Source organism: Lissotriton vulgaris, chromosome 2_2, assembly GCF_964263255.1.
Source record: "Lissotriton vulgaris chromosome 2_2, aLisVul1.2, whole genome shotgun sequence".
Lineage (NCBI taxonomy): Eukaryota > Metazoa > Chordata > Amphibia > Caudata > Salamandridae > Lissotriton > Lissotriton vulgaris.
In genome coordinates this window covers 109,552,231-109,574,500 of record NC_141688.1, presented here as the reverse complement: position 1 = coordinate 109,574,500, position 22,270 = coordinate 109,552,231, and the positions used below count along the sequence as shown (strand labels likewise).

General features: G+C 47.3%; 1 protein-coding gene across 9 annotated transcripts in view; it reads left to right on the top strand.

The window, feature by feature from the left end:
* Nucleotides 1-22,270, top strand: part of HERC1 (HECT and RLD domain containing E3 ubiquitin protein ligase family member 1) — a 2,101,515-nt gene that overhangs the window by 1,208,804 nt on the left and 870,441 nt on the right. For all 9 annotated transcript variants that reach the window (XM_086959402.1, XM_086959399.1, XM_086959397.1 and 6 more), the window contains exon 47: nt 12,887-13,087. In XM_086959402.1, the coding sequence (XP_086815528.1) occupies nt 12,887-13,087 (201 nt within the window). The remainder of the gene's footprint in view (nt 1-12,886; nt 13,088-22,270) is intronic.

Here is a 22,270-nt window from a genome sequence, read left to right as displayed (position 1 = left end):
AGAAACCTAGATGCTTGTCGTAGTGCCCGGAATTCTGAGCAGTTCACATAATCACACTATTCACGGCCACCAGGCCGTGTCTCTCCGTCATCGCCGCTCTCCCCGCTCCGCCCCCTAACTTCTTACCTTGTTTTAAATCTGACATTATGATGCTAACTGCTGAGAATGTCATGTATCATTCAAATGCATCCTGCATTGAAAATGAGCCAGTGTCTCATTGTAGTCCCATGAATAGCAAAGAGAAATAATAATAAGAAAGGAACTCAGTCACATGAATGTGACATTCATTGTTTGGTGCAGCGAAAATACTCCTTTTAAAGTGGCCGTGAGCTTTGCTACAACCTTCAGCTCGGATATATGTTTTTGTTTCTTTAGAGAAAAAGGTATATCCGATGTTTATCAATGAATTAAATAGTGTAGCCAATTGAAGCCGGGAGTTTTGTGCGCCACGGTTTCTCCCATTTTTTTTCAAAAGCCAACGCATGTTTGTGCAGTGTGTTGATGCTAACACGTACATTTTGTAAAGCGCTAATGTTTTCAAAACACATTTGACCAAAAGTCCTTTTTTTTAACCCCTTCCCTGCTGGCCGGTTTCCGCCCCTGTGCGGTAAACAAACGAACAGGGGCGGGCCATGACGAACCCCAGCCGTCATCAGCACACGAGCACCGTAGTGCATGACGGCTGGGGTTCGTCACCAGCATGGAAGGGGTTAAGCGGCGAAACAAAGAGTGTCAATTTTATTCGCACTTTTGCTCTAATTTGCTGCATGGTTAAAATGTACAATTTCCGCCCGCCAGTGTGTCCCTCTCCTTCGCAAACCTATTGCTAGAGTGCGTGTCACAGCTGCGCGAAGGACACTTGCTCTGAATTAAGCAGGCAAGGCAAATGGATTCTCTGACAAAGAATTCATCCATTCTCTGTATTAGAATATTGGGACATTGAGGGCTCAACTGAAGGCTCAGGGCTACATCCGCATTGGTATGTACCCTTCTGTTTTATTTACCTTACGAGGGCCATGCATGGTCTGTCATTAGGCTGGTCCCGCCTCAGAAGCACCACTGAGTACTGTATCCAGTTATATATTTCGAGCGCATATGGGGTCCCGTAGGCATTCAGCCCCACGTATGTTCTGTAGCCTATTGCATGTCTGGTTCAAATATGTTCTCTCAATATTTCAAGCTTTATTACAGATCTAAAAAGAAAAAAAAAATTCACTTCTGTTCTTGGATTTAGGTCACAATAAAATACACTGAACATAATCTTCACAAAAGTTATTTACAAAAGTTTAAGCTATTGCCTTTATAAATTACAATAACTTTTATTTAAGTATTCATTATTAAAAAAAAATAAAAGCCAATGTTATGTGTAATAGCAATACATCTAAGTCATGTAAATACAACACATATTGCATTACAAATGCTATAGGTGTCACATTTGCGAAAGTTATAACTATTGCAACTACAACTCCACCCTCCAACTACTAATCCACCCTCCAACTCCACACGTAAATAGCGTTAGGCAACATTTATTTCAATAACTAAACATCGGATTACACACTTGTAGGTATTCAAAAATAAAATGAAAAATGCATTTTCCCTTCTTTCTTTTTGAATTGTCTTACTATAGCACATACAACAAATAATGTTTTACTAAGGTGAGTTGTTCCACACCAGTAAGAGACAGTGGTATAATACAGCATGTTTTCTACTAAAAATAGGCAGACAGGGCTACCATGAATTATAAATATGTAAGACACCACATCAATTCAATCCACAACACACAATTCCACATCATGCCACAAAATTCAACAGCACACCACATAATTAAACTACACTACATACAAATCCACAACACAATCATATCACATACTTACACTTCATGACAAAATCCCACTCCAGATAATTCCAGTACACTCACAACCACATAATTACTATCCACATAATTCCACTGCACACTATGACACCTAATTTTCATACACCATACAAATACACTGCATACCACACAATTCCCCCCCGAATTCAACACACATAATTCCACTCCAAACCACATAGATCCAATCCACTCCAAACCAAAAACGCATAGATAAAAGGCATTGCCATTTACAATGCCAATAGCTCAGGTGGTGGTGCTGTATAATAATGTTGTTGTGTAAAGTGCTGCTGTGGTGCTGCAGAGTGATGCTGTGGAAGAGCAGAGTGGGACTGTAGGAGTGCTGAGTGGTACTGTGGTGGTGCTGAGTGGTGCTTTGGTGGTGCTCAGTGATGCCGTGGTCGTGATGAATGATTCTATTGTGATGATGCGTAATGCTGGGATGGTGATCAGTGAACACCAACACAGCAGCACTCATCACCAACACAGCACTACTCAGCACCAACACAGCACTACTCAGCACCACACTAGCATTACTCAGCGACACACTAGCATCACTCAGCAACACACCAGCATCACTCAGCAACATACCAGCATCACTCACCACCACCACAACACCACTCACCATCACAACATCATCATCCAACGCTACTACAGCATCACTCATCACAACAACATTATCATACAGCACCACCACATTATCACTCAGCACCACCACAGGACCACTCAGCACCACCAAATCACCTTTGACCACAACTACATTGTCACCCATCACCACAACATTATCACTAGATAACAACACAGCACTGTGAGAAGTTGGCCTGATATATGATGCTCACTAGTTCTAGTGATCACCTTGTATCAGTCCAAACAACCCTTATGGTGATTAATTGTAAGTCAACCTTATAGACCAGCTATCCTAATGGTAGCATGGACAAAGCAGTCTTAGGCTAAACTCTTTTGGCATGTGAAGCCATCTGTTTTTACCACATATAACCCCTTGAATACCAAGTGAAAGGACACCACACAGGTTGTTATGAAAATAAACAAGATATTTATTAACTAACATACACCTCTGAACTCTTTATGAGATCAGAGGGCTAAGCACATGACAATCTCTTAGGAAACATACGTTTAAGTTGCACAAATTACAATGGTGCCCTAGGGGCATGACAAACCATATACTAAGTAAGTGGAATGTGAAAGTCGATAAAAGGAATGGAGCTGTTGAGAGGCTGTAGGATCGCTGGGACCATGCTATACTAACTCTGGGTAGGTAATAGGAGGCCCACAGAACGCGTGTGCAGAGTGTGAACTCACACGTGAGATGCGTAACAGTATCTATAGACAGTACAGTTAAAAAAAAAGGTGAGTACGGACAATCCTGACTAGGTAAGACAAAAACGACTGGAACTGGACACTAGGAGAGTCAAGCTACCCTTGAGCACCGAAATGCTCGTGTTACCTCACCCACAGGCTGAGGGTGCATAGGTGCCAAGTCGTGTCGGATTCCGGCGTTGAAGTCTATGGAGCCTGGAAGAAAAGATGCTGCAGGCGATCAGGAGGAAGATGTCCGGTGTGATCCAAGGGTGGATCAGTGAAGAGAAGAACCTGAAAGCAGAGGGGACAATGTTCAAAGTCACTAGCCAGTGACTGGAGTGGATCCAGGAGTGGAACCAGATGTCGTCGTCGCGATCAGGTGAGGGTGGACGCTTGTCTCTGCAGCCACGTGGACCAGGTGGTGTCTTAGACGACCAGGATGGAGTCACGAGCTGTCCCACGCAGGCTCTCGCTGTCGGCGGTGTCGGCTTCGGATTCGGAGTCAACAGGCCTTGGCAAAGGCAACCCACGCGGTGAGTGGAAACGGTGTCTGGAGTGGACCAGGAGGGTCCGGGCTGCTCCTCTTTTGGAAGGGAGCAAGGGCCAGTCTGGAGCAACCAGACCAGCAGTGAAGATTTCGGAGTTCGTTGTCTAAGAGGTCACTAGCCAGCCGGCAAGTGACCAGACAACGCGTCGAGCAGCAAACAGGCAGAAGGGCCCCACGCAGATCTCGTGGATGCTGGAGGACTGGTCTTCCGTGCAGGAGCTCCTCGGGGACGGGGGTTCTCAGTCCCCAAAGCACTTGGACGAGGTTACCTCAGAAGTCGTGCTGGATCGAAGTGCTGCTTCTTTCAAGATGGCCGGTCCCACGTGTCTCGCCGCACCCACGGATCTCAGCTGTGCTCCAGATGTAGGTAGAGGTCGTAGAGGTCTGGAGTGGTCGGAGAGGTCTGGGAATCCGGGTCTCGTCAGGCTCTGAAGTCTGGATCCTTGAAGGAAGACGACAAAGGGAAGCCGCTGGACGCTGATGGTGCCTGCTTGTGCAGGGTGGACACTCCTTGCCCACATGGGAGATTTCTTCAGTCTTCTGTGGAGCAGAACGTCGAGTTTCTTCTTGTAAAGTTGTTCAGGATAATCTAACTTGGAATGGGACCAGCTCCTACCTTTATCCGGCTAAAGGGGGCTGTACTACGACTAGGTCCCTCCTCTGGGTGGGACCAGGAAGGGGGGTGGTTACACCCCCTATCCTTTGTCCAGTCTTGCACCCGAGCTGGGGCTGGAGTGCCCCAGGAACTGGTTTAGACCGGTGTATGCACAGGGACACCTTGTGTGCCCCAGGCATGTCTCATTCCTTTCAGCCCTGTCCTACCTAATACACAAAATCCTGTCTGGGGTGGTGCTAGCACCTTCCAAGGCAGGAAACCCTTTGTCCAAGCCTCCCTCGCTGGAAGGACTCCCAGCATCAGGAGGTCAGACTTGTGTCTGTGGTGGCAGCATCCATTTTGTGATGCTGAGGCTCGTGTTAACTTAACCGGGGTTCACAGTTACATACATGTCGTGTCCCTCTAGAATGGTATAATGCTACCCCCGTCACCAGAATTGGCGAGGGGGTAGTATTCCAATTCGTATGACACCTTACTCGACATGTTTTGATACTGCTATACCAAAGTTGGCAATAACTGCGAGGATTATAATGCACTTAAGAGTATATGGTATAGCGTTATCATAGAAACAGCTAAAGGACTTGGTTCCGAAAGCTGCAGACAGGCTCAGCTCATGCTATAGCACCATCTCACATAATTCCAAGCACTCTGCCTTCAGGATTGATAAGGCCTGCCATAGGAGTGACTGATAGGAGGATATGTGTCCATTTTAGGGTTAGATATAGGGATACTATATCTAAAGCAAAGGGTGATTACACCACCTCGCCCCAGCTGATTGATCAGCCAGTTGTGTCAGATTTGGATGGCCTGCCAGGGGTGGCATAATACATGCTGCAGCCCCTGGTAGGCCCTGAGTGCACCTATGCCATGGGTACCTAGGGTACTCTGTACAGGGACTGATAAGGTGACTCCGTATCCAATTAGATATGCACCTAAGGTACATGGTTGTCAATTTAGAGAGAGACAGCTAGGCTGTGGGTCTGATTAGCAGGCCCACAGCCAGGGAAAGTCGTACAAACGCCGGTCCGTGAAGATCTGGAAGTTTCCCAATTAACGTGACGCAATTGCAACGCTGCGTAGGAGAACGTTGCAATTTGATTGGACGGAATACACGTCAATCAAAATGCAAGGGAAATAAACTAGAACGCTAACCTAAAAATCATAGGTAGCGTTATAGCACAGGGTAGCGTCCACCATTTTTACGCACTAACAAAAAAATAAATAAAAAAGGGACTAATTCAAAGACTAGGCCAGGATCCGTACTCAGAACGCACACACATACAAGCTCACACAGCCACACACACACAAGCTCACAACAACGCAACAACACACACACACTTACAACAGACTTACAGTCACTCCCACTCACTCACCCTCACACCCTCACTCACCCTCACCGCATCACACACCCTCACTCTCACACACACTCACTTACCCTCACACCCTCACCCAATCACCCTCACACACACACACTCACTTACCCTCACCCAATCACCCTCACACAACATCACTTACCATCACCCTCACACCCCACTCACCCTCACACACCATCAATCACTCACACCCCTCACCCTCACAACCCCTCAGCCTTACACACTCACCCACCCTCACCCTCACACACCCTCACTCACCCTCACACCCTAAACACCCTCTAGCACACTCACCCTCACACATCCTCAACAACACAAACCCTCACATCCTCAAATCCTCACTCAAACCCTCACCCTCACCTACCCTCACACCTTCACACACACCTACCCTCACACCTTCACACACCCTCACTCACATTCACACCCTCACACCTTCACACCCTCACACCCTCATCCTCACACACCCTCATTCACCCTCAAACACTCATCCCCCTCACCCTCACAACCCTCACACCCTCACTCACCCTAACACCCTATTCTAGTGACCACTATGCATCGGTCCAAGCGACCCTTATGGTGATTGGTTGTAAGTCAACCTTAGACCAGCTATCCTAGTAGCGTGGATACGAGCAGTCCTCGGGCTAAACTCTAGAGGGTGTGTTAAGCCAGCTGTTATACCATCACATACCCCTTGAACACCAACTGAAAGGACACCACACAAGTGTTATGAAAATAAACAGTATATTTATTAGGATCACAACAGCCCTGTACTCTTTATGAGGACAGGGTACTAAGCACAGAACAAAACTCTTAGGAAAATACTTCAAGTGCACAATCAATACAAGTGCCCGAGGGCACGGAAAGTTCTAGTGGTCTCGGGCGGACCCGATAAGGCAAGTCGGAAGCGAGGGACTCGGGACCCTTGAGTAAGGAGGCTATGCGGGCACCGAAATGCCGAAGTTACCTAGCCACAAGGGCTGCGGCTGCACAAGTCTTACAGGCGTCGGGGCTTTTCGCTGACGAGCCGGGAGCCGGAAGGAAGGAGTTGCTGGCCGGCGACCAGTGAAGAATAGTTCGTAGAGATCCAAGCCTGGATCAGTGGTCGATGATACCTGAAAGCAGAGGGGACCAAGTTCGTACTACTAGCCAGTAGTCAGATGATGCCAGGAGGGCACCGGATGGCCGTCACCTCGACTAGGTGAGTGGGCGACGCTAGGCTCGGCAGTCTCACGGACCAGGAGGCGTTATCGGCGACCAGGATGGAGGTGCGAGCTGTCCCACGAAGGTTGATGCTGTCTGCGTCGCTGGGCCCAGGATTGGGGCAACAAACCTTGGCAGATTTCAGGGCCACGTGGTGGGCCTAAAATGGCGTCTTGAGTGGACCAGGAGGGTCCGGGGTGCTCCTCTGGTAAAAGGGAGCAAAGGCTAGTCTGGAGCAACCAGACCAGCAACGTTGGTTGTCGTTCGTCGTCAAAGAGTCACAAGCCAGCGGCTAGTGATCGGACAACGTGCTGAACAGCAAAGCAGAAGGGCCCCACGCAGATCGTGGAGATGCTGGGAGACTGCACTTCGGTGCTGGAGCTGCTCAGGGTCGGGGCTTCTCGGACCCCAGTGCACTCACCAGAGGATTCCTTCGGTGGTCGTGCTGGTTAAGAAAGCGTGCAGGTTTTGATGATGGCCGGTCCCTCGAGGTCTCGTCGCACCCATAGATCTCAGCTGAGCTGACGATGTGGGTAGAGGTCAGAGGTGCCAGGGAAGCCGGTTCTCGTCGAGCTGGGTCGTCGGATTCCTGAGGAAGGACTTGCAGCAAACCGCAGAGTTCTTAGATGGGGCCTGCGGATGCAGGGTGACTACTCCTTAGCCACAAGGGAGAAATCTTCAGAAGAGTCTCGAAGTCCTTTCGTAGAAAGTATTCTTGATTCAAAGATGATCTAATTTGGAAGGGTCCCCGCTCCGGCCTTTATCCTAAAGAAATGGGTGGGGACGTGACTAGGTCCTGCCCTAGGGGTGGAACCAGGAATGGGGATAGTTGCGCCCCTCTCCTCTGCCGGACTTTCCCCAGGTCAGGGGCTGCGCGCCCCTGGAACTGGTTCTAGCTGGCAGATGCGTAGTGAGCACCGGGGTGCCACTCCGCAGTCACCTTCCTGTAAAGCCCTGCCTACCCAGGATACACAAAACCCTGTCTGGGATGGTGCGAACACCGCCCCGGACAGGAAACCCTTTGTCCAAGCTCTCCTCGCTGGAAGGACTCCCAGCAGCAGGAGGTCAGACTCGTGTCTGTGGTGGCAGCGTCCATTTTGTGGAGCTGAGGCTTCAGTTAACTTTAACCGGGGTTCACAGTTACGTACATGTCTTGTCCCTCTAGAAGGGCGGAATGCTAACCTCGTCGCCAGCATTGTTGAGGGGGCAGCATCCCGATTCGTATGACACCTTACTCGACATGTTTTGATAACGCTATACCGAAGTTACCGATATGGTACGCGTTATCATGGAACAGCCAGAGCCCAATTCACACGGTTCCACGCACTCTGCCTCCAGGACTGTCAAGGCCTGCCATAGGAGTGGCTGATAGGAACTCGGGTGTCCATGTTAAGGTTTAGATATAGGGATACTATACCTACAGCAACGGGCGAGTACGCCACGTTGCCCCAGCTGTCGTGCAGCCAGTTGTGTCAGATTTAGATGGCCATCCAGGGGTGGCATAATACATGCTTCAGCCCCTGGTAGGCCCTGGGTACACCGATGCCCTGAGTTACAGGGTCTGGCAGGGTGGCCCAGTTCCAATTGGGTAATGCACCTAAGGTACACACATCAATTTAGTGAGAGAACAGCTAGGCTGTGGCTCTGATTAGCAGGCCCACAGCCCGAGAAAGTCGTAAACCAGTGAAACAAAAGCAAAAAGTTTGGGTGATCATAGGATTGCAGACCCTACTCTCCTACAACCCTCACCCTCAATCACCCTCACACACCATCACAAACACTCTCACCCCCTCACACCCAATAACCCTCACACACACTCACTCCCCCTCACACCCTCTCCCTCCCTAACACCCTCACACACCCTCTCAAACACACACACCCGCACTCACACACACCCACTCACCCTCACACACCATCACTCACCATAAGACCCTCACCCTCACACCCTAATCCGCACACAACCTCACACCCGCACACCCCTCACAACACTCAAACCCTCACTCACCCTAACACCCTCACCCTCACTCCCCCTCACACATCATCACACACCCTCACACCCTCTTACCCTCAAACCCTAACCCCCAATCACCCTCACACACCATAACACCCCCTCACCCTCACGCCCCCTAAAACTTACATCCACTCACCCTCACACCCTCAAACTCAAATTCCACACTCCAACTATACCCTCCAACTCAAACGTCAAAGTCCAAATACTACTCCACCCTACAAATCCACCCTGCAACTACACCATATACATCCAACTCCACCCTCCAAATACAACTCCACCCTCCAAATACAACTCCACCCTCCAAAAACAAGTCCACCCTTCAACTCCACCCTTCAACTCCACCCTTCAACTCCACCCTCCAACTCCACCCTCCAACTCCACCCTCCAACTCCACCCTCCAATCCACCCTCCAACTCCACCCTCCAACTCCACCCTCCAACTCCACCCTCCAACTCCACCCTCCAACTCCACCGTCCAAATACACCCTCCAAATACACCCTCCAAATACACCCTCCAAATACACCCTCCAACTCCACCCTCAAAATCAAAATCCACCCTCCACATCATCCCTCCAACTCCACCCACCAACTCCACCCTCTAACACAACCCCCCAACGCCACAGCACCACTCAACGCCACAGCACCACTCAATGCCACAGCATCACTCAATGCCACAGCAACACTCAATAGCACAGCATGACTCAATGCCACAGAAACAGTCAACGCCACAGCATCACTCAGCACCACTCAATGCCACAGCAACAGTCAACGCCACAAAACAATTCAATACCACAGCACCACTCAATACCACAGCAACACTCAGCGTCACTCAACGCCACAGCATCACTCAGCACCACAGCATCACTCAACACCACAGCATCACTCAGCGTCACAGCCTCACTCATCGCCACAGCATCACTCAGCGCAACCACAGCATCACTCCGCGTAACCACAGCATTACTCAGCGCAACCACAACATCCCTCAGCGCAACCACAGCTTCACTCTGCGCAAACCACAGCATCACTCAGCTCAAGAACAGCATCACTCAGCGCAACCACAGCATCACTTAGCATCACCACAGCATCACTGGTTCAAATATGTTCTCTCAATGTTTCAAGCTTTATTAAAAATGTCAAAAAAGATGTTAATATTTCACTTCTGTTCTTGGATTTTCGAAACAATAAAATACACAGAACATAATCTTCACTAAAGATATTTACAAAAGTTTAAGCTATTGGCATTATAAAATAAAATCAATTTTATTTACATATTAATTATTTTAAAAAAAGTTAAAAGCCATTGTTATTTGTAATATCAATACATCTAAGTCACGTAAATACAAAACATGTTGTGTTACAAATGCTAGAGGTGTCACATTTGCGAAAGTTATAACTATTGGCATTGTAAATGACAAAGCTATTAATTTAGCTATTTTAAAAAACAACACATAAAAAAAATGTAATTTATAAGACCAATAGCTCCAACTTTCCTATTGCGAGACCTATTGAATTTCCAATGCTTGTTTAGGCTTCCTGCTCAGCCTTCTCTTTTCAAGTCCCCTATTGTTAATCGCTTCCTTAATGGCATTACTTATCTTTTTCCTCCAGTTCCCTTCGTAATGTCTCAGTGGGACTGGAACTTGGTTCTTACTTACCTTATGTGCGCTCCCTTTTAGCCACTACATAACTGTCCTCTCAGGCTTCTGTCTTTAAAAACTGCCTTCCTGGTGGCCCGCAGGGTGAGCCAGCTCCAAGCTCTTTCTTCAAAGCCTCCTTTTCTGACTCTCCATCCAGACAAGGTTGTCCTTCGAACTCTTCCATCCTTTCTTCCCAAAGTGGTTACTCCTTTCCATATTGGACAGACCATCACTTTGCCCACCTTCTCTCCGCCTCCACATCCTTCCAAAGAGGAAGAGAGACTCCGTCTGGATCCAAAACATGCGCTTTCATTTTTTGGGATCGCATAAAGCAAGTCCGGGTGGATGACCAGCTCTTTGTTGGCTACGTTGGCGCCAAAAAGGGTAGGACAGTGCACAAACGGACAATCTCTAGGTGGGTCTTTTTGTGTATCAAAGGGTGCTATTCTTTGGCAAAGAAGGAGCCTCCAGTGGGCCCATTCCACCAGGGCGACGGCAGCTACTACTGCTTTGGGACAACATCTGTCAGGCAGCTACGTGGGCATAGAGGCACACGTTCACAAAGCACTACTGTCTGGACAGCCAAGTCCGTAGAGATGGCTTCTTTGGCCTTTCTGTTCTCCAGGACTTTCTGATGTGAACTTGGTTCGCAAACCCACCTCTGGGGTTGGTATTGCTGTGGTATCTATTCTAAGGTAAGGAATCTATAACTAACTGTTTCTTTCAGATGAACAAGTTACTTACCTTCACTAATGATATATCTGTAAGAAACATAGGTCAGTTATAGATTCCTTACCATCACGCCCATCCTCCCCGTTCTGCGAACTGACTTCTAGGGTAAAGGTATTCCTTTCAGGACCCTAGTTTTGTGCACCAGTGGTCAGTGTCTTGCATGGCTCTGCGCTTCTGGCCTGGAAAGTCGTGTACAGTACTGACGTCAGCGCGTCAGGGTGGCATCTAAGTAGCTACTGCGACGTCATCCTGGCGACCATGATGCCAACGACGAACGCGGAGCCGACCAACGTCACCTTTCGACGCTCCGGAGTACTGCTGACGAAAAACTTTCCGGATCCAGTCCGACGCCTGGGTGTAATTCTAAGGTAAGGAATCTATACCTAACCTATGTTTCTTACAGATATATCGCTACCGAAGGTAAGTCATTTGTTCTTCAGGATATTAAGAGGTAACTATATGTAAATGATATGAGCAGGTGCCATTCTTTGTGTTACTGGTATCATTTTAACTTGCATCCCAGTTACTCAAATATTTGATTTAGCAGAAGGACCAGAAATATTCTAAAAAGTTAGTGAAGAAGTTGAGGAAAGACACGCGACTTATCCGTAAATGCTGGATGATTGGTGAGTCTATTGTATAATATTAGGTAGGTTCTATTATGCTCTGTGCGTCTCCTATTTTGTGAATTAAATCCAACACAACATAGCTGCTGCACAATGTAATTGCTGTTATCCCCGTAGAACCATGGGAGCATCAGTGTATTTACTGTATGCATGAAAAGTAAGTCCTGCTACGAGAACACAGATCGAATAGGCATTCAGCAGAGAATCTGTAATTTAGTTGGCAAGATTCAGATGTTTGTAGCATGCCACCTGCTGGATTTGTTTCAAAATGAGTCTTTATGCAAGTATAGATACAAAGCACAAGTCCGATATAAGGAATCCCCTGCACTTCACAAGCTAAATTAACCCGGGGTAAAATCTGAGAATTAGGAAACCGTGAAAAATCATTGCGAATTTTTATAGGCCAAATTATCAAGATGATGTGGTTCTTCAGTTCTGTCTAATCAGCAATACACCTTTTAGTCAGAAAAGATTTGTGATTTAGAGCGAGACAGATGTGTTTTGGCCAGGTGCAAAGATAACAAGGAAATCTTTCTGATGGCCACCTGCTGTTTCTCTGTCCATTTGATGGTGGGGTAATACTGGTTATCATGTGATTACAGAACCTCTTCACAGGTGTAAAGTATACATTCGTATGTCGGTAATGAGCGTGAGGATTATTGAAAGCGGTGAACTCCTCAGGCCCTGACACAGGCACTTATATACGTGACCTACAATTCACAATAAAGCTTCTTTACCCTGTCAAACCAACGCACTGGGCTTATGGTAGTAAGATAGATGCACACTAATCTTTCGTCTGCTGTAGCAATGAGGTTGCGCACTGTAAATTATTAAATTTGTTGTATTTCAAATGACAAATTGTTTTGAAATCTGCTTAACCTCATTGTATGTATGATTTGCATTCCTGCCTTTTTTTTAAAGATCCTATTTCTGACCTATATCTGTTGGTGTTTTATAGAAGACTGGGATATGTTGGATGTTGATGAAGAGGAAAAACTGACAGGAGAAGAGGAATTTGAGTTGCTTGCTGGACCTCTTGGGCTTAATGATCGGCGTGTTGTGCCGGAACCAGTTCAGTTTCCTGACAGTGACCCGCTTGGAGCATCTGTCGCAATGGTCACAGCTACCAACAGCATGGAAGAGACACTTATGCAAATAGGTATGCTTTGAGGGAGCATAAAAGCAACACGTGTGGTATGATGGAATTTTTCAGGAATTCTACCCTGATTATTGGGTACCCATTAATAAGTATATTACATTTAGAGATTACCTGCAGCATGGCATTCATTATCAGTTTCATTGTGATAGTTTGCACATTACTCTTCTAAAAATTTAGGAGGTCTTTTTGAATACTTCATATTGTAAGTTTTGTTAATAGCAAGTTATTTATTCAACTTCTCTTATGTACATAGTTTCACATTCACACAGATAGCAGAGCGTATCTTTTAATGGGCATTGTTTGCTTAATACTTTGAAATGTTACTAGTCAGTAGCTATTTTAGAGCAACTCATTCACCCCCACCTCTCACGCTCGACAGGCGGACTTATCGCTTGCTTGTAAACAAGGCGTGGAACGCTTCCAGCGCCTCGCGCAGCCCGCAGGCCACGCCCCCTCAGAGGCCACGCCCACCGAACGATCGTCAGCATAAAGGGACGCTGAACACGAGCCTCCTACCTTCTCCTCAAACTCAACAGGACATTCTACAAAGGACTGGATCAAAAAGAAAACCCACTGATCCGGAAACTTGCAGATATCTCTACAAACCCATTTGACCGCTACCCGCGTCCCATTGAAGCGCTAACCTTGCGAAACTGAAACAGCAACTCAGCATCCAAAAACTCATCACTGCTTGAAGGCAAACGCCGGCAGGTACAAAACTCATCGCTGCCCTGATGGCATAATCGCCTCGGCAAGCAAACAAAAATTCACCACTGCCAGATGGCATAATCGCCTCGGCAAGCATCCAAAAACTCACGCTGCCAGCTGGCATAATCGCCGCGGCAGGCACCCAAAACTCGACAATATCAGAAGGCACTAGATAGACAAAAACGACACTCTGAGGAAACTTGCTGGCAATTCTGCAAACTATATTGACCGCTACCCGCGGCCCATCACTGAGCTGACCATGTGATAAAACCCCATCTGTGACAAAGAGTCACACTTCGATAAGACAACCGAAACAGCGACTAAAAAATTCTAAATGAATGTTGAGTAATGAGGTGACTACCTCGGTATCCAAAAACTCATCACTGTCAGAAGGGATCTGACAGGAGAAGACAAGACACAGAGCCTCCTACCTGCTGTGACATACTCCTGAGGCGGAAAGCCGGGTGGTTTGAATTTTAATTGTATTGTGCTAATTGTGTGTATTTTAGAGCAACTCATTCACCGCCACCTCTCACGCTCGACAGGCAGACTTATCGCTTGCTTGTAAACAAGGCGTGGAACGCTTCCAGCGCCTCGCGCAATCCGCAGGCCACGCCCCCTCAGAGGCCACGCCCACCGATCTTCCCTCCACTTTCTCATAAATCATGTGCTTCCCTCGGAAGCGCAGCGGACGAGCGCAGCGGGCGCGACGATGGCGCGCCGAAGGCGCGCCTAAGGAAAGCCCGTCTGCGCCCGTCCACGACCGACCGGGACTAGGGGCACCCCATAATACCCAAACCTGCCATTATTCCAGGGCCGACCTCCTGGAGCGCAATAAGAACAATGATCATCTACTATCTAAAGACACACTCCATCTGCTTTGTAATCATGGTATCCTGCGCCAAGGCTGTCACCTTACCACCCGTGCAGCATGCTCAGCTACGCCCAATCCACCCCTTAATACGCTCTCTATCCTGTACCTTAACACCCGTTCCCTTGTTAAACATCAAATGGATATCTTTCTGCTACTCGCTACGGAAAAACCTGACATCCTCCTGCTTGCAGAAACATGGCTATCTCCTACCTCGACACCGGATATCATAGCAGCTCTTCCATCTGACTACTATATTATCCAGGCAGATCGCGCAAGTGCAAAAGGAGGAGGTGGAGTTGCGGCCATTATCCATTCCAGCTTGGAAGTCACCAGTCTTACCTGTCTGACACTAGCCAACACGGACAACCTTGTACTAAAAATTGTCACTTCTCACATGACTTTAGCATGCGTTCTGCTGTACAGACCACCCACCTCAATGCCACTGTTCCCCATGGCATTTAGCGAGCAGGTTGCCAACCTAGCCCTGGACTACACCAGGATTATGTTAGTAGGCGACTTCAACTACTGGTACAAGGATCCCTTAGAGGGCCCTCAATCAGCAGAACTGACTGACCTCCTGTCCAACCTCAACTTCAAACAATTGGTTTTTTCCCCTACTCACGAAAAAGGACATATATTGGATCACGTGTGGTCTAACACTACCTGCGTGACCCCCCCACTCACCCTGCCCTGTCTGTGGTCAGACCATACGATCCTTAAATTTGAGATTCATGCCACTCAAAACAGAACCACTGTGCCAACTACTGGCAGATTAGCTAGGAATTGGAATGCTTTGGATAGGACTGCTTTTTTACAGTCCTTAGCTAACGATGTCCCTTCTTTAGACAGTGACATAAATCTGTCAGTTGCTTCTCTAACCGATTGGCTACAAACGGCCAGCAATCTCCATGCCCCGTATAAAAAAATCAAAATTGCTCGGCGCACAGATGCTAACAGATGGTTTTCTGCAGAGTTAAAAAACAGGAAACTGGCTCTCCGTCAGCTCGAGCGCCTTTGGCGGCGTGACTATGACACTGAGAAAAAAATCAAATATACCAGGGCGAGGAAGGAATACATGAATGCCATCTCTGCTGCAAAGGTGGAGTACTTTTCTTCTCGTATTCTGGACTCATTAAATAAATCCAAAGACATATTTTCTGTCTTCAACGAACTGACCAATCTGGAGAATGTTCGTCCTAAAGTAATCCCCACCCAGAGTCTGTTGTGATTCACTCAACTCCTACTTTAGTGACAAAATCACAGACATAAAAACTAGCATTCCTCAACCTAAGACCCCTCTCACTACTAGTATGGCAATAAGGACAGGATCTGCCACCCTTACCAACTTTCAACCTATAACCTACGATCAGCTCCTTGAACTAACGACAAGAGTCAAATCTGGCTCCCCATTAGACATCTGTCCCCCTCGCATCTTGAAAGAATGTTTCTCCACTTTCCCAACCCCTATTCTTGCCCTCTTAAATAACTCCCTTTCTTCGGGCATTGTCCCGTCTACTTTTAAAGAAGCAACGGTTATACCCCTATTAAAAAAACCCGGGGCGGATCCTGGATGCAAGGCAAACTTCAGGCCCATCTCCCTACTGCCTTACTTGGCGAAAATTCTAGAGGCACACGTGGCGAAAAATCTCTCCAACTTCCTGGAGGAGTCCTCCTGCTTCGACCCTCACCAGGCCGGTTTCCGGCCAGCACACTCTACGGAGGCAGTGATCACCGCAGTCTTGGACACACTCCGAGACTGCGCAGACAGACGTTCTCCCCAGGCCCTGGTACTACTGGACTTGTCGGCCGCGTTCGACACGGTCGACCACGACATCTTGATCGACCGTGTCGGACAGACCGACATACAGGGCGTGGCGGCCTGCTGGCTGAGATCCTTTTTGGAGGACCGATCCCAAGCAGTGCGCCTGGGGGACTTGACCGGTGTTAAACAAGCCATCCCATGTGGAGTGCCACAGGGCTCCTCCCTGTCACCTCACCTTTTTAACATATACATACTCCCCCTATACAACCCTTGAGGGACAAACAAATGAGAGTTTTTAACTACGCAGATGACCTGCAGCTACTCTTCACCATTGATAACTCCGAAGACTCTATGAGTCATTTCCAGTCAACCATGAGGTTTATTAAATCCTGGATGGATCAAAATCAATTGAAATTAAATCCAGGTAAAACTGAACTGGTACTGACGGGGGACAGTGCTAAGTACTGGGGCCCTCACTATTGGCCTGCAGACCTGGGCCAAGCTCCGCAACCATCACCTTCGGCTAAAACGCTCGGAGTCATTGTGGACAGTGATCTTTCACTAAAAACACAAGTGGGACAAGTGGTCTCCAAATGCTTCTACCAACTAAAAAAAATCAGGAAGGTCAGGCGTTTACTAACGCCTGAAGCGATTACCCAGGTTGTGATCGCCACTGTCCTGTCCCACCTGGATTACGCAAATGCCATTTACCTAGGTCTCCCCAACTATTTACTTAAGCGCCTCCAGATGGTGCAGAACTACGCTGCTAGGCTGATTCTAAAGCAACCTAGATGGCAGGCTGCGACCCCTCTTCTCATCAAGCTGCATTGGCTTCCAGTCATACAACGCTGCTATTTTAAAGCAGGCTGTATGGTCTTCAAGTCATTACATGGCAAAAGCCCTAAATTTATCAATCAACTGATCACCAGACACGTCCCCTCCCGTAACCTCCGCTCACTCCATCTAGCCCTGCTCCAGACCCCCCCTTTAAACTCGAACGCTCTGGTGGACGTAGATTTGCCACCCTTGCCCCCTGTCTATGGAACACCTTTCCCCTGGAGATCCGATCTTGCCAAGACCTTCTACCTTTTCGGAAAGCTCTGAAGACCTGGCTCTTTAGACAAGCTTTTTAATTCACCTCCTCCTCCACCTTAGGTTGTGTTACTGTCAATTTTAGCGCCAAGAAACTAATCAGTGTTAGCGCGCTCTATAAGTGACTTAATAACAGAACAATTAATATTCTATGGTTTAGGCGCTGTGCACCAGTCACAATAATGTGAGATTGATATTGCGCAGCTGGGCCATTTTTTTTTTAAGTTACTCATTTAGAGCTCAGGAGCTTCTTAGTTTTCAGACAAATATGTTTTCAGACACATATGTAGATTACACTATTAAGAATTAGGTGTGATCATTAGTTTTGGAGTATGTGAGTTCTTACAGATGGTTAGTGGAATTAGTAGATTTAATGTGGGAGATTAATTATTGCTAGATTGTGAGTTATGACTTTCAAAGGTTGGCAGGGTGTGGTTTTTGGATTAATAAAAACATGCACATGACCTACAGTAGGCTGTGCTTACAAGAGGGGGCATGAAGAGAATGGAAAGTAAAGAAAAGGTCTTTCAATGAAAAGGGACCGATGACAATCAAGTTTTAAGTCAAGGTCCACATTTTCTTGTCCGGTTTTAGGAACATAGAGTAGACTTTTGAGGTACCATGTGGTCTGAGGATATAAAACTGTAGCAAGGAATGTCATTGTTTGCATTTGAGTTAGTGCTATAATAAGTATTTTGTGATAGGACCTAGTATCAGGTAGACAGACTGCTGGTAGAGTACTGATAAGCCACTGCTTTAGCAAGGACAGCTGATCAAGCAACCTCATTATGTAAATGTATGTAAATGTATAGGCATTTATATAGCGCAGTACTTACCCGGAGGGTCCCAAGGCGCTTCGACCGCTGCAAAACCCTTCCTGGCTTCCCTGAGAGATGGTCCCTTAATGGGTATCTCCAGGGTGAGACCAGGCATCCCCGGCGGTCTGGTGGGGCCGTTAGTGATATGAGGCAAGCTGATGCCCAGAGTTGCCGAGTGTGATCGCTGATCAGAGTGGGCACCGAGGCGAGAGAATTATCGAGTCCGCTGACCCTGGTCCAGAAACCTGCCGCGCCGGGAATCGAACCCTGGTCCCGGGCCGTCCTCTGCTCTCGGGTCTGCCGCCTCTAACCAGTGAGCCACACTACTTCACAAAATATAAAAGCAAGGTGTGAGAATATAAAAGGTAGGTAATGCAAATATCGAAAAGTAGATTCTACCAGTGCTGAAGCGAATGTCTTTTGTGGGTTGCCCTTTAAGCTTGCTTCTCAATAATAATTACAAAACCAAAGTGCGATCCATTTTGATGCTCCTGGTTTAGCATGGCACAGGGTGGGGGTGAGGATAGATTCCGAAACAGCTGAAATGTATTGCCTGCATTCCTGTAGATGGAGGAAGGAGCCCCAGCTACTGAAGTCCGGAGGGGGAGGGTCCAAGTTCCTTTTGAAATTCCAAGAGGCCTTTTGTTCAACAAGAGACGTAGATTAGTCTTCCTGAGCATTGTCATGTATTGGATTTAGTACGTTTCTAGCCTGCTCCTGACTGCCTTTTCAGGAGGGGTGACACAGCCAGATACTGAGATTGCACACTTCATTGTACCCATGATGTGGATGATCCAGCTTGGAGTCAGCCCCAGTGTTTGCTGCTATGGAAGCATCACTTTACACAAAGGCTGTCTCTCCAGGAAAACACTTGAAAACTGACCACACACTCTGTTTTAAACAGTACTTTCTATTTAAGTTTCTCTCTTTGCTTTGCTTTCTGCAGATCACTATGTAATAAAATAAGCTAAATCATTCAAGTCAGTGGATGCTTAATACTACAGATTGAAGTGCTAGTAAACAGCAAACAAGTTGTATACCACGTGGCTGCTTATTATTCAGAGTTATGCAACTTCCACAGAAGTAATAAGTATATGGTGAAACAGCAGAGCAAAGCATGTTGTTTGCAGGGACACCATGCATTACGTTGGAGAGCACTTAGGGCCTGATTTAGATCTCGACGGGTGGAGTACTCCATCACAACGGTGACGGATATCCCGTCTGACAAAATATAAATTGCATAGCATACAATGGGATGGATATATTTTTTGGCACACATGATATGAATAACCATTGTGACAGAGTAATTCGCCAGCCTAGATCTAAATCAGGCCCTTAGTTGCTAAAATATAAATTTTACAGCACCACAACTGAGTTAGTTCAGGGGTCTACTCACTTTGTGGCTCTGTCTTCTCTGCCTAGAGCTCCCCGGGCTATCCCCCTTCCCAGAACCTCCATGACGTGTGGATATGTTGCTGACCCAGTCTTAACCTGGTAAAACAGTTACTCCGGTGGTTCAAGTATGTCAGAGATGGAATGGCATTGAAAAATACCTACACATGTGCGAATATCTGGGTGTTCAATGCCTTTAGCATGGGTGCAATGTCTTCCCACCGCAGACATTTTTACTTTGCAGCTACTAACCCTAAACCTATGATGAAGTAAATTCCACCATTCTCTGAATCAGGAATTAGATGTGTAGTGTGGAATAGAAAACATTTTGAATACCTAAGCTACAACTGAATACATAAAACATTTGTGAATGAGGCTCTTTGAGAAAATGTCTATCCAATCCAATTTACACAGCTGTCGTGATGTGAAATATAAATATATATGTAGATACAGCAATTGATATATTGAGAAATAAAGATATAAAGATACAGATATGGATATATAGATATAAATATATACAGATAAATCAAAATAGAGACACTTTTTTACCTTTAGATAAACCTTTATCTAGGACAGTGGTTGGTCTGGCACCTTCAAAGTCATTGTCTGCTATGTGGTGTCCCAGAAGCTCTTCAGAGCTTTATTTAAATGTGTGCATCCTTGGTTGCCCCAGTATTGGAACTTTCATAAATTCCCATGCTTTTGTATCATTCCCCGTCGTCGGAATGGGAGTCTCGGTAACAAAAATACCATAGCAGTAGGTACAAAAGAGAAAGAAAAAGGCCTAGGCCTCATTCCCTTTTGTAGCATATCACCCTCTTTTTGTAAAAGAGACCAAACCTAGGCATCAGCCAATCAGAAGTGCCTCACCCCTTAGAACCCTCCTGAAGGAGCCTCAGATTTCCTACCGCACGTTGTGCTTACGGAATTTACGCAAGTCCCTCCACCCAAGCCCCCGGCAGCCATTCCATCAAAACACCTGCATCTCCTGCGGCTCTAAGTCCAACAGATGCTCCGGAAGGGAGCGATAGAGCCGGTCCCCTCCAATCAAAGGGGACAAGGATTCTATTCCAGGTTCTTCTTCCTGGTAAAGAAGACGCTGGAGAAATGGCGCCCCATTTTAGATCTCAGGGAGCTCAACACCTATCTCATCTCCCTGTCCTTCGGGATGGTCTCTCTCCAAGACATCTTGCGGCTCATCAGTCCGGGGGATTTCATGGCCACGCTCGATCTCAAGGACGCATACTTCCATGTCCCGATTCACCCAGCACAAAGAAGGTTTCTACGATTCACAGTAGCCAAGAGCCACTTTCAATTCAGGCTTTGGTCTTCGCTCAGCCCCGAGGATTTTCACCCAGGTGCTGCGCCTGTAGCAGCTTTCCTATGAAGAAACCATTTTCAAGTCTTCCCCTACCTGGACGATTGGTTGCTAAAGGCCCCGTCCAGGGACACAGTGCGGGACGCTGTTCGGGCCTGTACAAACTTGTTTCAAAATCAGGGACTCACTTTAAACAAGGAAAGGCATCCCTAGTCCCGTCCAGAACAGCGCGTTTCTTGGGAGCCATCCTGGATTCAAAGCTCTCGAAAGCCTATCCGACCCTGGAAAGGAGGGAGAAACTGCAAACCTTGGCTCGGGACTTACAAGAAAGAAGGTGTCTTTCAGTACGCCGCTACAAATCTCTGATGGGGGTAATTTCATCATGTATTCCCCTGATTCCTCACTGCAGACTGAGGATGCGTCCTCTACAGGAGCAACTAGACAACCAATGGAAACAGGTTCACGGATGGTTCGAGGACAAGGTGACCGTCACTCCAATGATGAGGGAGCGGCCTTATGGTGGGCAGATCAAGACAACTTGTCCCAAGGTCTATCCTTCATAAACGACCCGTCTCCTCAAGTAGTAACAACGGACGCGTCATTGGAGGGGCTGAGAGCAGTGATGCAAGACCTACATGTCAGCGGTCATTGGTCTCCTCAGGAGCAAAGGCTCCACATCAACCTTTTGGAGCTTAGAGCAATAAAACTGGCTCTGCAAGCCTTTCTTGCCCGCTTAAAAGGTTCGCAAGTGCTTATCAGAACGGACAACACCACGGCCATGCACTACGTGAACAAGGAAGGAGGAACCAGATCTCGTCCGTAGTCGCAGGAAGCTCAACAGATCTGGGAGTGGGCGATACTTCACGGAATATCACTAAAGGCGGAACACTTGCCAGGAGTTCTAAACGAGAACGGCAACAGACTGAGTAGGTCATCCTCAGTCAGCCACGAATGGGAATTGAACCAGCGAGTTCTGGAAGAGGTCTTCTGCCATTGGGGCAGACCGGAGGTGGATCTCTTTGCCACAGCGACCAACAAGAAATGCCGGTCTCACGCAAGCAGATTTCATCACCGAGGCTCACTGGGGAATGCGCTTTTGATAGCCTGGTCAAGGACATTTGTCTACGCCTTTCCCCCCATCCCTCTGATCAGGAAGATCAAAGTGGAGCCGTGCAGGATGATCCTGATAGCTCCTGCTTGGCCTAGACAGTTCTGGTAC